This window comes from Triticum aestivum, chromosome 7B (genome assembly GCF_018294505.1).
Source record: "Triticum aestivum cultivar Chinese Spring chromosome 7B, IWGSC CS RefSeq v2.1, whole genome shotgun sequence".
Taxonomy (NCBI): Eukaryota; Viridiplantae; Streptophyta; class Magnoliopsida; order Poales; family Poaceae; genus Triticum; species Triticum aestivum.
This window is the reverse complement of record NC_057813.1, coordinates 91273519-91292058: the sequence shown is the minus strand read 5'-3', so window position 1 is coordinate 91292058 and position 18540 is coordinate 91273519. Positions and strand designations below refer to the sequence as shown.

At 47.6% G+C, this 18540-nt stretch overlaps 1 protein-coding gene across 2 annotated transcripts; it reads left to right on the top strand.

Moving 5' to 3' along the window:
- The first annotated feature begins 7378 nt into the window (after positions 1-7378).
- Positions 7379-13633, top strand: LOC123158448 (uncharacterized). Of its 2 annotated transcripts, none has more exons than XR_006479341.1 (18): positions 7379-7771; positions 7883-8064; positions 8560-8664; positions 8747-8818; positions 8912-9059; positions 9509-9591; positions 9756-9811; positions 10264-10400; positions 10485-10575; positions 10674-10739; positions 10839-11061; positions 11415-11516; positions 11696-11781; positions 11900-12030; positions 12111-12180; positions 12274-12365; positions 12852-12956; positions 13202-13633. XR_006479341.1 is itself a non-coding variant. In XM_044576436.1 (18 exons), the coding sequence occupies exons 1-18, from the start codon at positions 7605-7607 to the stop codon at positions 13322-13324; spliced, it is 2031 nt and encodes a 676-aa protein (XP_044432371.1). In that variant the 5' UTR covers positions 7379-7604; the 3' UTR covers positions 13325-13633. The 2 variants fall into 2 exon arrangements, 1 of the variants encoding a protein (XP_044432371.1); XM_044576436.1 differs by having other exon boundaries at positions 11900-12022.
- Positions 13634-18540: the final 4907 nt, after the last annotated feature.

The window sequence follows — 18540 nt, the reverse complement described above, 5'->3', positions numbered from 1 at the left end:
GATGTCGGCGTCGAGGTCTTGCAAGGCATGGGCCTCAATGCCCAGTTCCTCCCAATTGAAATCCTTATTGCTCGTACTTCCCCGGCCCATGACCTCGGAGAAGTGATCATGGATGATCTTCTCTTTTTCCTTGTGGTCGGTCACCCAGCCATGAGCATGCTTTAGCCGGTGAATATGGTTTTTTCTCCTATGGGCATTGATGCGACGGTGGAAGAATTTGGTGTTGGCATCACCCTCCCTCAGATTTGCTAGTCTAGCACATTGGCTCTTCCTAGCCCGCTCAAGGACCGCCAAACTAACCACTCTTCGCTTAAGTCTAGCACGCAGATCCCTCTCCTCAGGTGAGAGGGCTCGTTCCTCTTGCGCCAAGTCCAACTGAAGGATCACCAAGAGGGCCGCATGGAGTTGGATCTTGGCCTTGGAGAAAAACTTCTTGCTCCATTCAGTGAGCCGGGTCGCGGTTTTCTTAAGCCTGTGATGAAGAATTTGGAAAGGCTCTGTGTGGTTTACACGCTCATTCCACGCCTTTAGGACGACGTCGTAGAATCCAGGCAAAGATACCCAAATTTTTTCAAATTTGAAGGACCGTGGACGTCTAGGTCCCTTGTCATCGGCAAGCAGGAGATGGCAATGGTCGGAGAGGAAAGATGAAAGGGCATGCAACACATGCGTGTTGAAAGTTGTGTCCCACTCGGCGTTGCAAAAGAAAGAGTCAAGCTTGCAAAGGGTGGGGTTTTCCCGCTCATTGCTCCAAGTAAAGCGTCTATTTTGGAGATGAATTTCTTTGAGCTCACAAGATTGAAGGGTTGCACGGAAACGGTTTATCCTGCTCTGGTTTACATTTCTCTTGTTCTTGTCTCGTGCTCGGTATATTTGATTAAAATCCCCAAGGGCCAACCAAGCAACACCCGGCAAAGGCTTGTGGGCGACAATCTCGGTAAAGAAAGAATCTTTACTGGCATGGTCAGTGGGACCGTAGACAGATGTTATCTTGAAGCATACATCTGACGCCCGAATGCGAACCTTGCCGGAGAGGCAAAAGGCCGACGAAGAAATGTCGGAGACCTCGACAACGTTGTCATCCCATAGTAATAAGATCCCACCCCTAGTTCCCGTCGCCGGTCGCTGCGCAAAACTTTTCAGCCGGTTGCCACCAAGGAAGGCAGCCACATATTTGTCCACGCTATCTAGCTTCGTCTCTTGTAAACACACGATTTGGCACGAGGAGTCTGCAATCGTAGCACTGACGGTTGCCCTCCGGGTTGGGCAGTTTAGACCCCGTACGTTCCAACTCAGGGTGTTTATAGGTTGTGGAGTCATGGAGCACACGAACATACACCTTGACCAGTCCAGGAGGGAGGACAACAACGAATGGACAGCAGAATAACAACAGTATTGAACTGGGCTACAAACCCCATTGGGGCACATGAGTACTGGGCGTAGATTAACACATGGACGTAGCCTAACACATGGCCGAGCCAAGCGGCACTAGACTTACACATAGATGGAACTAAGGCAGCCAACAGGCTGACACACATTACAGTGCAGGGGAGAGCTAACATAATCAACTAAAACAGCCCTGAACGACGAACCGGACGAGCAAGTCGCCGCCTACTATGCTTCCAGGCTCGGCTGAGCCGCACTAGCATCCTGGGACATCTCCAAAGCTCCCTCACCACCGTGATCAATCAGTGCATCCTCGAAATCATTGACAGCCTTGTCGTCAAGGTGAAAAAAATCCCTCATGGCCATAATCAGCTCAGGAGCAAGTTGCTCTTTGAACTTGGCAGTGAAATCAGTAAGTGTAGCCTCTGTCACGTCTTCTCCATCTCTGACTATCCCAAAGGACCGGCAAACTAGCTTCTCCGCCGCCTTGGCTGCTGGGAGCACCATATGGGTGCGTTTGATTTTCTGCAGGGAGAGCCCCCCCTTGTTGGAGATCTTGACGCCGGCAAGGGTCTTTCGGCGAGCCGTAGGAGGCCTGGGAGGGGGGGACTTGGGCGGAGCAAGGATGCCCATCCGGCACTCCTCAAAAATAGGCGCCAGAACATCTTCAGTGCAAGCTAAAGCACGGCTTCGCACGGGGGAGGCGTGCGCTACAGAGGGCCGTGGCAGAACAGAGGCGGTGTAGGCGATGTCTGGAAACCCGGCGGCCTGGAGGGCGACCGTAGGGGCAGCACGAGAGACGCGGGCACACAAAGCTCCAACAAGGCTTGGCTGGGCGCGGGGCTCGCCAGGGGGGAAGTCGAGGCCACAGCGCGCTTGGAGATCAGGCGTGGCGGCAGCACGGTTGTCGGAGACAGCGGAGGGAACACCGGGGGGTCCGCTCCTCTTGAGAGCAGCGCCTGGAGGAGCGTGGAGAGGTCTGGCACGTCGAGCTGCACCCCCAAGCGTCAACACCGACAGGGTCGGGGACGGCCGACAGCTCAAGGACGCGAACAGGCTCAGCACTGCCTGAGCCAGAGCCCCTAAGCACCAAGCCAGGGCACACAGGAGGGCGGCCACAACAGCCTGGCTATTGCCAGCACATCGACGGCCGCCGGAGCGGTCTCGTGTGCGGTCCTGGCCTCCCGCCAGGTGCCGATCCCGAGCGTTTCGGGAGAGAGAGCGCCGCACCATGGCGCCCCAGCTCTCCCGTGCACGCTCACCACCACGGCCACGCCTGCCGTCACAGTCACCCTCATCTTCCCGCCTATCGTCATGGCGCTCCGCGCACCCCTGAGCAGGCCGACGCTCTCTTGGAGTGTAGGTCCCATCGACCATCTTCCTGTACCAGGTAAACTCGTGGACTTCCGGCGGCGGCGGGTTGTCGTCGTCGTCTGCAGCCTTGGAGTGGTCCTCATGTAGGTCGAGGTGGATGATGACGCGGTGACGGAGGCCACGGCGCCCGCGACGGCGATGACCACGAGCCGGCAGGGTCAGCCATTTGACCTTGGGAATGGCATTGGGGTTGGAGGTCCATGCCCAGAGCGCCATGTCCCTCGTGTCCTCCTTGCGGAGCGATCGCGGCTCGATGTAGTCGAGGGACCAGCCGCGGCCGATGAGGAAGGTGGCGATGTAGTGGTTCCAGCCATGCAGTGGAACACCTTCCAGACAGAGGCGGACGTGGTGGAGCTAGTCTTCGTTGTCAGCATGGGCCTCAAGTCGCCATTCACGCACATAGATGCGATGACCAGAGCCGCGGAGATCACCACGAGACATCGCGTTAGTGCAGTGGTACTGATGCATGAAGCGCACGAAGAACTGCTCAGGGTAGTGCTTGACGACCTCGACGTCGGCCGGCCTTGCACCCAGGGCTTTGGCCGCTACAGCATTCAAGCCAGCGCCCATCCCTCGCTGGCTTCTGGGGCGCTGCTGTCGGTGCTTCTTCCGTGGGCACCGAGCTGTGGTTTGTCGTGACCCGATCCGCTGCTCCCGCTGCCTACAAAATGGGCACAAGTCGCGCGCCTGCCGCAATAAGTGGAGCCTCTGAGCTCGCTCGACAACCTCGCCGTACCTCCACCGCCTCTTCCTCGCCCTGCTGCTGCTCCTGCTGCCCTCCAAGCACCCCCGCGTCTAGGCCGTGGCTGGGAGACCTCTCTTCAGCGCCCTCTGCCTCGTTCCGACACTGCTCCTGTCGTGATGCTGTGTATGGGCGACGCTGCCCTGAGGCCGGAGGAGGACTTCGTCGTGGTCCCGGCGACGCCCGAGATGCAAGCGGAGGTGGCCATCCTCTCCTCCAACTGCTGCAGTGGCCTGGTTGGAGGGCGCCAGGCAGGACGTCCCCTGGCATCAGGTGGCCGCCGAGCTCGCATGCTTTATTATTGAGTCCACAACAGCGAACCACAATTGCAGAGGCCAGAGGGCGTGCTTCATGTCAGGAGAAATGAAAAGAATCATTGTAAAAGGGGTCGGGTTAATTTCTTGCACACATTTTAAACACAATGGTAATATCTATAGATTATTTTTCCGGAAAGGAGGAGAACCTCCGGCCTCAGCATGAGGACGATGCATGCAGCCATGCATTATTAAAAATGCAAAATTCAGTAGCCAAACAACATTGACCAAAAAATAAAGCGAAAAGAAACCCTGAGGCCGCATACCTCGCGACAATAACTCCACCAGATAGCCACTAACCCTATTTTACAAGACGACATTAAAACGAAAAATACACACTCCTAGACTACGCCTTCAAGAAGGAATCGCCCCACGTGCACAGATGATGGCGAGTGCAACACAAGTTTGAACTCCGGATTCTCATCCCCGAAGCCAAGCTTTAATCCACCACATTCAGTAAGGACACGACACAGGCGCATGTCGACATAGCTTAATCAGAGATCTTGTGTTTCCACCGGAATGTATAAAGTCGTTGTTGAAGCCATATGTACCATCATCCCTATATCTGGCTATCGACGCCTCGATAACCGGATATTTGTGGAGAAGACACCAGAAGGCAGACGTCACATACCGCCTACCTCCCACCACTATCGCACTATCTTCGATCCAGCAGCAATAGGCTAGACATGAGACCTCCGCCAGAGCCACCGTGCAGCACGCGCCGTAGCAGGCATGAATTGATGCCCCTACATGAGATGTTGTGCGTAGAATCCGTTGAAGGCTTCAGCTGCCGGTGATAGGCACTGCACGACGACTCTGAACGAGATGCATGTGTCACCTGCCGAGCGGCATCGAACCCGATCTGTTGATGGAGGGGACGTCTCATACCGCCACCTGTCTCAGAAAGGTCATCACCACCTCGAGATCCAGACTCCGAGTTGCTCACACAACTCCGGAGTCCGCCACTATCGAAGAAGAGGGGCTGCCGTCCCGATTTGGGTGCTACAGGGAGCATCCACCATCGCGCCAGCCGCTGTCGTCGCCCATACAACGACAAACGCCACAGCGACCGTCAGATCTAGGCACTAGGTCCTGAACCTCTCGCACACAGGGCCATGGTCATTCACGCTCGATCTGCCGTCACACTGACAAGCAGGCCACCACCAAATGCGCCTGGGCACTGAAAAGTTAGTGTGTGACGATCCTTTAGAATTTAGTTCTGGCATCAAACATGGCCACACCAACTGGCTGCAAGTGGCGACTTATGGTGAGGAGCACCATCCGGCTACAGAGTGCATGGAGTAGGACGTTGGGCACGCCTCCAAACTCCATGGCCCTCCATAGTTGCAGGCCGCCACCACACCTCTACATTCCCTTGGACAACCCTAAAGGGATGATGATGGGCGCTTCATTACTTAAAAGTATTAAGCATTACACCCGGCCTCTGCATAACTGAGATGCACACTGCCATAATCAAGTTTAATATTTTTTTAAAGGTGGAATACAAGTAATCATGTGGAGATTGTATAACGCCTAAGACGTAGGAGGGGCAATATGAAGATCATGCTGCCATTCATGTCGGGTAAAAGTATCCTTCGTCGTGGCCTTGAAGCATGTATGCACCTCCATAAACAGGTCTCGATTCTCCACAAGTTATAGAGACAACCATGAATGGAACATTGGTACATCTATAGATAACCTGCAGAGGAGAGGAACTTTTATCGTTAAAAACCTTATCATTTATACATAGCCAAAGAAACCAAATCACGGCAAGCGCCCCCACCCTAAGAAGAATTCTAAACTTCTTATTGATCACATGTAGCCAGTTGCCAAAAACATTAGCAACACTACATGGAGGATACAAGCCAGAAATTACTTGGATGGCTGACCATGTAGAACGAGCCAATTTGCATTGAAAGAACAAATGTTTTATGATTGTGATGTCCGACGCGTGGAGAGGGCAGCGGAGAGCTGTGGCCAGGCAAGAACAGGTCGTTGCCTCGCCTACCACTGAGGGCAAGGTACAAAGAGACACTACAAAAGCGGCGACTAAGACCGCGACCAACACAACAGTTGAAGCCACGGGGCTCAAAGAAGATGACGAGAAGCAGTAGCAAACCCACCGACGGAAAGAACGATTTCCCCGGCAACCAGCAGGCATAGCCGCCGTCCCCCCTAGAGAGAGGACGTGTCGGCCACATCACCAATTCCCCCTCCATTTCCCAATATCTTTGACCTCTGCACAAAACAGAAGTGACATAGCTCAAGAAGGGAAAGCTAAAGTAATAGATAAACGAAAAGCCAAATAGGACAATGATAGCCTGCAAATGCATAGGGTTTAGTTGTAGCCTTTTCAAAATAAAATATCGAATCCAAGCAATCAGCAATGCAAACGCAGTTAGATAGTAATAATCATTTGCATGGAACTTGGAAGAACATTCTTTATAGACGTGTTGTTCATATATTACTGTTTGCTCCTATGTACAACACGAGAAAGTGGTCCGCGAGCGTTAGCCGACCAGGATCAACGATGGGAAGGATTCGGGTAGGCAAAGTACGGGCAAAGGAGTCGTGTGGCACATGGGCTGCAACACGCCACTCCGGACGTGCGCAACCAAAGACGGACAACCAAGCCCCTCACAGACCCACATGTCTGTGCACCGACTGTTGGCTTGCTCTGTCCGGTCAAAGAAGGACATGAAAAATGATCATAGTTGTCTTTTGTGGGTAAATATACAGGGCAAGGCAGATACAGATGCATTATGAACATAAATGCTTGCAGACCATTCACAAGAAACATCTTTCAAATAGTTCACTTAACTTCTATTTAATGTTTCAAATAGTTCACTTAACTTCCATGTCGCAGTTTGGCCTCTGCGCCAATTGGCACAACGGTTCATCTAGTTAATAAAAGAGATCAAAGAAATGCTAGAGACGAAGAAGGATTTGGCGACTAAATGAAAACCAGAGAATATGACAATGTGGATGGACTTCATGCGACGGGATGAGGAGAGGTTCAAGATGATGGCAATTGCCGAGGAGAGGAAGTTAGTGGCCTGTGAGAAGAAGCTTGTCCTTGAAGAGACGAGGTTTGTGATCGCCGCCAAGGCAAAGGCAAACAAGAGGAAGGAGCAAGAGCAAGCACTTGTGCTCATGGATGTTTCACGATCGTGTGACATGGCAAAACAAAAAAAATTGAGCAGCCTCGCGGGATCTTGGGCACGCCAAAACCGCCATCCTTGATATTGCCAAGATAGATGTATCCGATAAATGCAAGTTGTATAGGAGTGCTTGATCTATGCTCATGTTGCCTCACGTTTCTTCTCGATGACATTGTTGTTGGATGAACCATGTTGTTGCTTTCGGTACGATTCACGGACATAATGATTTTGTTGATCCACATTTAAAATCTTATTGAAATATGCATTTGACGCATCAATCGAATTAATTTGTTGGAATGAAGTCGAAATAAGGTTTGCACGTCGCAGTAGGGTGAGAGAAATTGCAAAAGAAAACTTTTATACTACTAGATTTAACTTTTGGGGATCGATTCGAAATGAGACTCCCAATACGCTGAAGTTTTTTAAGAGTTTGGTTTCGGCAGCAGGGCTTCAAAAGTCAACTATGCATGAACCACGGTGGACGCGAGGCGTAGAATCGGCCGGACGTTTTCCTGTGATCCTATCCCGTGCGCTGCCAGTCAAACAGTCCATACAAAGCTGCACACTTCCACGCTGAGTAGTACCAGTGCTCCGCCGCTCGCCGAATCGAGCTCACGCCCCGCCGCGATGCGCCCGCACGCCAAGTTCGTCGAGAAGGCGACCGCGCCGTACGGGTCCTGGGAGTCGCCGATCAGCGCCGACGCCGTCTCCTCCGCCGGGAAGACCGTCGAGGGGCTCGCCGTCGCCGGCGACGGCCGGCTCCTCTGGGTCGAGACGCGCCCCGAGGAAGGAGGGTACGCGAAATACAACCCGCTCACCCCCTCTCACTTGCCCCCAAACCTTCGAACCCGTCGTTCGAGCGCGTGACGCTGACGATTGCTTGGTTTTGGTTCCCTCTTCTCCAGACGCGGGGTTCTCGTGAAGGAAGGGGCCGGCACAGACGGCAGAGGCCTGGATGTGACGCCGCAGGAGTTCGCCGTGCGCTCCCTGGCGCAGGAATACGGCGGTGGCGCGTTCGCCGTGCAAGGGGATGTCGTCGTGTTCTCCAATTACAGCGACCAGCGTCTGTACAAGCAAACCATGGGAGGTGCGGAGGAAGATTGCCTTTAGCTATTGATGATGCTTCCTTTTTCAGTGCTACGATATATCTTCATGGATACGCGCATTGCTTCTGCATAGCACATTTTGGCACTCCGCACATTTTGTTTTGCTGTAGAATGACTTGGCTTCTGCATTCTTCAGACAAGTGTTCCTTCACATCAGTTTCAAACTATACATGTTCTGTAGTTGACGACATGCGCGTATGATTTATGCATGAGCGTATGATTTTACATCATGTTGGGGACTCCATACTTGACGGATATACAAAGCAGCATTTCCAGAAACATGAACTAAAATAGCTGTATTTCAATTTATTGAACTGTAACTTCAATTTGACTTGCAAAAAAAGTGGTTCTGCATCTTTTTAGCCTATATTGTGATTGATTAGAGCGGTGCCACTGTACATCACTTCTCCTTTTAAGAAAAAAAATAAGGGTATCATGTGATGTGTTTTAAAACGGCTCATTTTTTATGGTTTCAGATAACTCACCATTACCTCTGACACCGGATTATGGTGGACCAGTTGTCCGCTATGCGGACGGTGTCTTTGATCCTCACTTCAATCGTTATGTCACTGTAATGGAAGGTGATTAGTACTCCATATATAGCATGTCAATGGTGCTTCATACATTCTTTTAAGAAGATAAGTAAATCCAGTTTGACAACAGATCACCGCAAGAGTGGCTCAAATCCCATCACAACAGTTGCTGCTGTGAGCACAAGTGTTGAAGATGTTAATGGTAAGAAGAACTGAGGACTATACACCTGTTGCATTAATTTGTGCCTAAGATCCTTCAGGATTATATAAATAATGTTCTCAATGTTTACCTTAGAACCAACTGTGCTGCTCAGTGGGAATGACTTCTATGCCTTTCCACGCATTGATCCAACTGAAAAACGCATGGCATGGATTGAATGGAGTGACCCAAACATGTCATGGGATAAAGCACAACTATGGGTTGGATATTTCTCCAGCAAAGGGTAATCTCTTATTTGCATGCTTTGTTGTTTCAAATTATTTGCATGCTTGTCTATTGCACTTTTTTTGGTGAAAAAGGGACATCTACTTTACCAGCTGCTGTTACACCGAAGGATGTGCTTACATCCTTTTTTTTTTGCAATATACTGAAGGATGTTGTTGGAACATTTATCAGTGTATTTTTGAATGACCATGGTGTGACTGCACATTTTAGATCACTCTAAACCTATAGCCAGTTCGCGGAAGATGCTTGTCTTTTTAGGTTTTATTTAAACCTTATTTTGTGGGTTATTGTAGCACCAGATGATCAATTTGATCAGATTTTTTTTCAATCCTTTATTCTGAGAAGTAAAAGATGAATGATTCAGATGTATGTTGATTCAGTTATGCATGAATGCTTCTTAATCTTCTTCTAAGCTTTTCATTTTTATTACGATGGTTATTCGTGCAGAGAGGTGGAAAAACGTATTTGCATTGCTGGTGGAGACCCAACGATAGTAGAATCTCCTACTGAACCCAAGTGGTCTTCAAAAGGTGTTTGCATCTTGGCATACTCTAACTTCGTGTTCAAACTTATTCCATATTTGTGTCCACATGAATAGTTGATTTTCGGTATGTTAACTTGTTAGTAGGTACTTCACCAAAATAAGACACATTATGTTTCAAAATCTCATTTAATTAAACTAGATTTTCTTTAGGTGAACTGTTCTTCATAACTGACCGACAGAGTGGATTTTGGAATATTTATAAATGGGTATGATTTTTTCTAACTTGTTTGTCTCTAGTATGTTGTCCATTGAAATAACTTTGTTCCCAAGTTGTTAAACTATTTAGTTACAGCATGGAGTAGCCGGTAATTGATGTGTGTCCTTATTACCATTGCCATTTCTCTGTATTTATTACTTGCACCTATCTTTTAACAATTCAGTTTCCTGTTTTTAACAAATAACCGCAGCATTTTACCTTCATCGGTATCTATTCACAGGAACAATTGTGACAAACCACTTTGTTATTGAGTTTTTATTTTGGCAAGACCATTAGCTAGGTTGGTATTACCACAATAGTATTACGTTGAGGACCTACTATCAAATCACTCTAATTAGGTGGGCGGTAACTAAGAATTAGATTCTTCACACATATTAACATTTGTTTGGGGAATTCTTTAATTGGTTTTGTCTTGCTATTGTGCCGATTCATGTATGACAGGATGAGCAGAGCAATGTGGTCGTGCAAGTGTACTCACTTGATGCTGAATTCTCGAAGCCAATGTGGGTTTTTGGTGTCAGCTCCTATGCTTTCCTCGGAAATGACGACCAGAGTCAGAAAATAGTTTGCTGCTACAGGTTGTCGCGGTTTTCAGTATTGACCGTATTTGTTTTATGGTTGTATGTGATTCATAAAGATAAGCCTATTTTTCTCTTATCCAGGCAGAATGGGAAGTCATATGTTGGGTTGCTGGACCATGATTCAGGGTCATTTTCAAAAGTTGACCTTCCCTTCTCTGCTGTAACTAACATAGTAAGTGCAAATTCTGATGACTTACCTTAAGAGCTAACTGATATTTCCTTAATTTTTCACATGATGATGCTATAAATCACATCATGTTGATTTGTTAGGTTTCTGCAGATGGATCTTTCTATGTTGAGGGTGCATCTGCTAGTCTTCCAGTATCGATAGCAAAGGTTCGTTAGACTACCTTCATGAATTGGCTGTTCGTGCTAAATATCTACTCTGAGATCCTCCAATGTGCAACCTAGCTTGATCCTATGATTTTTCACCAGGTGGCACTAGATGAAAAGAGAACAATGGCAGCTGACTTTTCTATAGTTTGGTCCTCCTCAGAGGACATAAAGAAATATACACCCTACTTTAGTTTGCCTGAATTTATGGAGTTCCCAACCTTAATCCCTGGCCAGCATGCTTATGCTTATTTCTATCCTCCATACAACCATACTTTCCAAGGTTCATCAGATGAGAAGCCTCCGTTATTGGTCAGAACCCATGGTAATCAATCAAATCTTATCTATCTTTTTCTTGAAGGTACCAAAAAGTTTTGTACATGCCCCCTCTCAAAAGACAAGGCATAGCACATGCTGTCTTCCGTAAAGTATTTTCCCCTGATTTCGTTGATTGTGCATTCTTTCTTGGTGTCAATGTTTTTCACATTCGCTGCATATCTGCTAACTTTCTGTTTACACTGTTTGTGCTCGTACGATGATAAGAAGAGCATACAGTGGTCCTAATTGTACTCACCAACTTATCAATTACTAAGGCCGGTGAAATGATGCACCAATTGGCTGGCAAAGTATCACGACAGAGAACTGACTACTTCTCTTGGTATTACTGCAATTATTTAGGTGGACCTACAGATGAAGCACGTGAGATTCTTGATCTTAGTGTGCAATACTGGACGAGCCGAGGATGGGCATTCGTTGATGTTAACTATGGGGGAAGTGCAGGTAAATGCTCTTAACTTTCTCGGCTATCTATCTGAGGAGTAAAAATCCTGCGTTCTATATACTTGCACATCTGATGCATGGATTATTTAATGATTTGCATCCTCTTATGTACAAAAGCCTTAATCTCTTACTGAAGAACATGGAAGTATTACTAAGTATTCTCTTTGTTTTTCTTGAAGGCTATGGGAGAGAGTATCGAGAGAGGCTTTTAGGGCAATGGGGTGTTGTGGATGTAAATGATTGCTGCAGCTGTGCTACATTTCTGGTATGGCTTATTCAGACTGACTGATCCTTTTAATAATTTCATTTAGCTTCTGTGATCATCATATTCAGTGCATATAATTAGATGAGATTAATGAATATGCCTTTTTACTGATGATAAGGTGGCAACTGGAAGAGTAGACGCGCAACGACTCTGTGTAACAGGGGAATCTGCTGGTGGATTCACAACTTTAGCTTGCCTTGCTTTTAGACAGACGTTCAAGGCTGGTTCTTCTTTATACGGGGCAACCGGGCAAGTTTCAAATCACAATTTTTCCTCTTCTTTTTGTTGCAGCCTAATACTAGCTAACAATTTATACATTTGTTGAGCAGATTGCTGATTTAGCTTCATTAAGGGCAGGCATGCACAAGTTTGAGGCGTACTATATTGACAACCTTGTGGGTAAGGAACTTTGTACTCATCTTTACTAGGATATGGATGTTCGAATCTGTTTATAATTTACTAAATAACACCCATGTACCTTCAATATTCCAGGGAATAAGCAGGCTTACTTTGAGAGGTCGCCAATAAACTTCGTTGAGAGATTTACATGTCCGGTCATTTTGTTTCAAGGATTGGATGACCCGGTAAAACTTTGAATTTTGAAGTGTGATGTCACACTATAGTTGTCTAGACAATTTATAGTAGTTTGATATGTATGGTTGTAGAATTTGATAAGAGAACATTCTTAGTACAATATCAACTATCTTTAGAGTAATGAATTAAATACAACTATTAGTCCAGACAGTGAGGATGGAATGGAATTCTGCTAGGAAAGACTGCAGTGTGTCAGTTGTCTACATTCTTATCCTTTGAACTGTTAGGCTTTTTTTTTTCAAGATATCTTTGCCAAGGGGAGCCTTGGCGCAGTGGTAAAGCTGCTGCCTTGTGACCATGAGGTCATGGGTTCAAGTCCTGGAAACAGCCTCTTACAGAAATGTAGGGAAAGGCTGCGTACTATAGACCCAAAGTGGTCGGACCCTTACCTGGACCCTGCGCAAGCGGGAGCTACATGCACCAGGTTGCCCTTTTTTTTTTATATCTTTGCCAGCTTACACTTCGATGATCTTCAGGTTGTATCACCAGATCAGGCAACAACAATATACAAGGCTATAAAGGACAAAGGTCTGCCTGTTGCTTTGGTTGAGTATGAAGGGGAACAACATGGTTTCCGCAAGGTTAACAATTATTATCGTTTTTGTATCTCGTTATATACAAGTCACTTTTTTTTAATTCTTACACAAGGCACCTCCGATGTACCACATTGCACCCTGAACAGTAAACAGCGATGTACTCGACCAACTTGGTTTTTCTTTTGTTGAATATATGAATGATGGCTGCTTGCGGCCGGGAAGCCCAGTAGAAATTAACTCAAATATGACAGATGAAAAGCTCATAGCTGATACGCATTTTCTTGGAGCAGGCCGAGAACATCAAGTTTACCTTGGAGCAGCAGATGATGTTCTTCGCAAGATTGGTGGGGCACTTCAAGGTGGCAGATAACATTGCTCCAATCAAGATAGACAATTTTGATAAAGCCTCGTGATTGTTTGAAAGAACAATCGAGAGTCGCTCGGTTGATAAGGGTGCGTTCGTGCCAACATGCCCACCGGATTTGAACCTCCATGAGGCAGAATAAAGGGGGTGAACTTCCTTGATTGTCTCATTTCCTTGTACTCGTTTTAAAGAGCTGCGACATGTATGCGGTTTAAGCATCAACTAGTGAACTTTTTCTTTCGGCTTGGTACACCTCTGGACCAAGTTTCAGTAGTGAAGCAAAGGGCTGCTTAGCATTTCAAAAATATTGTGCCAGGAGACTTTATTCGAGTGAAGAGAGACGCGGCATTATGGTTTATTATCACTGTCGTGTTTAGATTCAGGGTTTTGCGAAGTAACTTCCCTATGAAGTCGAAACCGCTTTGAAATCAACCGAGGATCAAAACATGGTCTGTTTTATAAGTTACTTCCTCCGTCCCATAATGTAAGACGCTTTTTCACACTAGTGTAGTGTCAAAAAGTGTCTTACATTATGGGACGGAGGGAGTAGATGTTTGTTCTAGACTGTTTTGAAGTTGTAGGACTGTGAGTGGACATTTGTATTTTAAAATTGCAGCGCTATAAAAGTGTAGGACCATAATGTCACACCATGTTGAATGCTTCTCCCTCCATTCTGAAATATAATGTGCATTAATTTTTCAAAGTTAAAATTGAAACCGCTTTGAAATCAACGGAGGGTCAAAATGTGATTTGTTTTATAAGTTAGATGTTTGTTCTAGACTGTTTTGAAGTTGTAGGACTGGGAGTGCACGTTTGTTTTTTTAAATTGCAGCGCTATAAAAGTGTAGGACCATAATGTCACACCATGTTGAATGCTTCTCCCTCCATTCTGAAATATAATGCATTGATTTTTTTCAAAAGTCAAAATCCCTACGCTTGACCAAGTTTATAGAAAAAATCATAATAATTACAATACCAAATTAGCAAAAAACTGAAAATATATTTCATGATGAATTCAACTAGCACCACATCATCCGCAAAGACCATACACCATGGGATATCTCCTTGTATATCCCTTGTGACCTCATCCATCACCAATGCAAAAAGATAAGGGCTCAAAGCTGACCCCTGATGCAGTCCTATCTTAATCGGGAAGTCATCAGTGTCGACATCTCTTGTTCGAACACTTGACACAACATTATCGTACATGCCCTTGATGAGGGTAATGTACTTTGAACAAAGTACATTACCCTCATCAAGGGCATGTACGATAATGTTGTGACAAGTGTTCGAACAAGTGATGTCTGTCAAACATGAGATATTGTTGCGTGTACATCAAGGAGGTGTGCGTCACAACCAGAGGATCATCAACCGTGGACTAGTTAGTTAGCTAGAATACTATGTAATCATTATCTTTCTTATCTCTAGTATTCTTTCTCTAAGATGTATCCCAACAACCTGTACGCGTATCCGGCTCGCAACCCAGCTATTTAACACGCAACACGTCCGGCCAGGAAGGCTAAGACGTTTACCGCAAGTCGCACATGGTATACAGAGCCTTCTTCTTCCACTAAACCCTAGCTAAATCCATCTCCATCAAGTGCGTGCAGCTATGTCTTCCTCCTCCGCCTCCTTCCAGTCGCCGCTCAGCGGCGGAGTCTCGGAGAAGCTCTCCCGCACCAACTACGTTCTGTGGCGGACCCAGATCACGCCGCAGTTGCGGGGCGCTGGCGTCTTCCACTACGTCGACGGCACGGCGAACGAGCCGGCCAAAGTCCTCACCATCAAGGACGCCGCCGGCAAGGAGACCACTGGGCCGAATCCCCTTCATCTGCTCTAGGTGAGGGAGGACCAGCAGGTCCTCGGATACCTGCTCCAAAACCTCTCCAAGGAGGTGCTCGTCATGGTGACCACGATCACCACGGCGCACGAACTCTGGGTGGCACTGGTGAGCATGTTCTCGTCGCAGTCACTCAGCCGCGTCAACAACATCCGCACAACGCTGATCAATGCGCAGAAGGGCAATCAATCAGTGGCCTCCTTCTTCGCCGCCATGAGAGGTCTCGCCGATGAACTCGCCGCGGCGGGAAAAAAACCCATCCAGGACGACGAGCTCATGTCCTACATCATCCACGGGCTGGACCAAGATTATCAGCCCCTCGTCTCTGCACTGGATGCTCGCGTCACCCCAGTAACCCTTGATGAAATTTTTGCTATGCTCAGTAACTTTGATCAACGCATGGCGCAGTACCAAGGCTCTGGTGGTGGCTTCAAATCGTTGGCCAACTCTGCGTTCAGAGGCCGTGGTGGTGGCTCTCGCTCGCGTTCATCTCCCCGTGGCAAGGGGAGGTTCGGCTCCGGTGGTGGTAGCTACTCCAACAACAACTCACGCGGCGGCGGCCGCTCTGGCTCCAAAGGGCGTCGCGGTGGTGGCAGTGGTGGCTCCAACAGATCCCGCTCGGACTTGCCTCGCTGCCAAATCTGTGGCAAGCCCGGCCACACGGCGAAGGACTGTTGGTACCGCTACGAAGAAGACGATGGTGACTCCTCACAAGATGAAGAGAAAGTTGTCGTGGCGGCTGATGGCTCCTATGGAATTGACACAAACTGGTACGTTGACAGCGGCACCACCAAACACATCACCAACGAGCTCGAGAAAGTCACCATGAAGGAGAAATATCGCGGCAAGGATCAAATTCACATGGCCAGTGGTGAAGGTATGGGCATACGTCACATTGGTCACTCAGTTTTTAATACCCCTAGTCGTAAAATTCATCTCAGAAGAATCTTGCATGTTCCTAGTGCTCATAAAAATCTTCTCTCCGTTCATAGAATTGCCATTGACAATCATGTTTTCCTCGAGTTTCATCCTTATTTCTTTTTGATCAAGGATTAGGACACGAAGAAAGTTCTCTATCGAGGTAGATGTGTTCGAGGGCTCTACCCGTTGATTCCGGAGTTTAGAAGATTCAATAAACAAGCTTGTGGTGCTATCAAGCTCTCGTCCACACGATGGCACGATCGTTTAGGACATGCCTCTTTTTCTTTGGTTGAAAAACTACTTAGGAAAAATAAGCTCCTGTTTGTTGGTGAGCGAAATATTGAAATTATTTGTGATTCATGTCAGTGTGCTAAAAGTCATCAATTACCGTACCCCATATCTACTAGTGTCTCCACCAAACCTTTGCAATTGATCTTTTCTGATGTGTGGGGGCCTACCCCCTCCTCTGTTGGTAGGCACACATATTATGTGAGTCTTATCGATGACTATAGCAAATTTTCATGGATCTATCTCCTCAAGAAAAGATCAGATGTGTTTCAAGTTTTTCACAACTTTCAAGCACTTGTTGAAAGAAAGTTTGACAATAAGATTATTGTTGTCCAATCCGATTGGGGAGGGGAATAGGAGAAACTTAATTCCTTCTTCCAAAACATAGGCATATCTCACCATGTATCATGCCCACACGCTCACCAACAAAACGGGTCGGCCGAACGCAAGCATAGGCACATTGTCGAAGTTGGCTTGGCCCTCCTAGCAAGAGCCTCCATGCCAGTCAAGTTCTGGGATGAGGCTTTTCTTACAGCCGTTCACATTATCAACATGTTACCTAGCCGTGTCATCAACAATGAAACTCCCATGGAACATCTCCTCCACATAAAACCAGACTACACCTCTCTCCGTGTCTTTGGCTATGCTTGTTGGCCAAATCTTCGGCCTTACAATAATTGCAAGCTCATGTTTAGATCCAAATGGTGTGCTTTCCTTGGCTATAGTGCCCAACACAAAGGTGTCAAGTGCCTTGACATCTCCACTGGTAGGGTATACATCTCTCGCGATGTTGTTTTTGATGAGACCAAGTTCCCCTTTGTGGATCTACATCCCAACGACGGCGCACTCCTCCGCAAGGAAATCTTGCTCCTACCCTCTCATCTCTTTGGCTATGATCAAGGGGGTATTACAAATTGTGATGATCATATGTTGACTAACCCTACTAATAGTCTCCATGAGCTTTGTGATGATACAGAAAACAACGGTGCAAAAATCACAGAAAATTGTGAAGAAAATGGACCAGCAGGTCCTTATTTCATGTGTCTTGGTCCAGGGGACAAATCTTCCTCAGGATCAGCTTAGGTGCTGCAGCCGCGCAGCCGATCGCCTTTGGGATCCGCGGCTGGCAGCGAACCTGCCGTGCCAGCCCCGACAGACGCAGGCGGGCGCACGGACGTGACAGTATCAGGCGGAGCACGGGCGAGTCCACGCCAGCCACGCGACAGAGCCTGGCGGGCCGCAGCGCCTCCCCTTGCACACGTGAATCATCACCCGCCAGGTGGCAGGCCGATGCTGGGTTGGGTTGGGTCCAGCGAGACGCCCAACTACGCGTGTACACACGGCGTGCCACTACACGTCAGGCGGATGCAGGGGCAGATTCTATCAGCCCGGGGTCCAGGTGGCAATCATTGGGCCATGATGATGCGCTGAGGCCCAGATCTTCTGTGGCAAAATCATCGCTCGCACCATGGTCCACGACCATAGAAGATCCGAACCCACCTTCGCCTATTGACGCCGCTACTTCTGGAGCCCTGCATGGATCCTCCTCGGGATCAGGAGAGGATCAGCATGATCCAGGCTCGGGATCCTCTGCGCCGGAGCCCTTTGTAGAGGTACCTGCTGCTACTCCGCGCCAAACACGACTACAACAAGGGGTAATTAAACCTATTGATTACAAACATATTACAAAACATGGGCTGGTTTGTTCAACAGGTGAACCAGGAGAACCCAATACACTTGAAGAAGCTTTGGGTGATGCAAGTTGGAGACAAGCAATGCATGATGAAATCATGGCACTTAAAAAGAACAGAACATGGCATTTGGTTCCTCCACAACGAGGTAAAAATCTGATTGACTGTAAGTGGGTCTTTAGGATAAAAAGGAAAGCTGATGGAACCATTGACCGTTATAAAGCTAGACTTGTTGCAAAGGGCTTCAAACAATGGTATGCTATTGACTATGAGGACACATTTAGTCCAGATGTAAAAGCTGCTACTATTCGTCTTGTTTTGTCCATTGTTGTGTCTAGGGGATGGAGTTTACATCAGCTAGATGTACAGAACGCGTTCCTCCATGGTGTTCTGGAAGAAGAGGTTTACATGAGGCAACCACCTGGGTTTGTAAATGCATGTGCACCACTTCATGTGTGCAAGCTTGACATGGCATTGTATGGACTGAAACAGGCCCCAAGAGCATGGTATTCTCGCCTCAGTAAA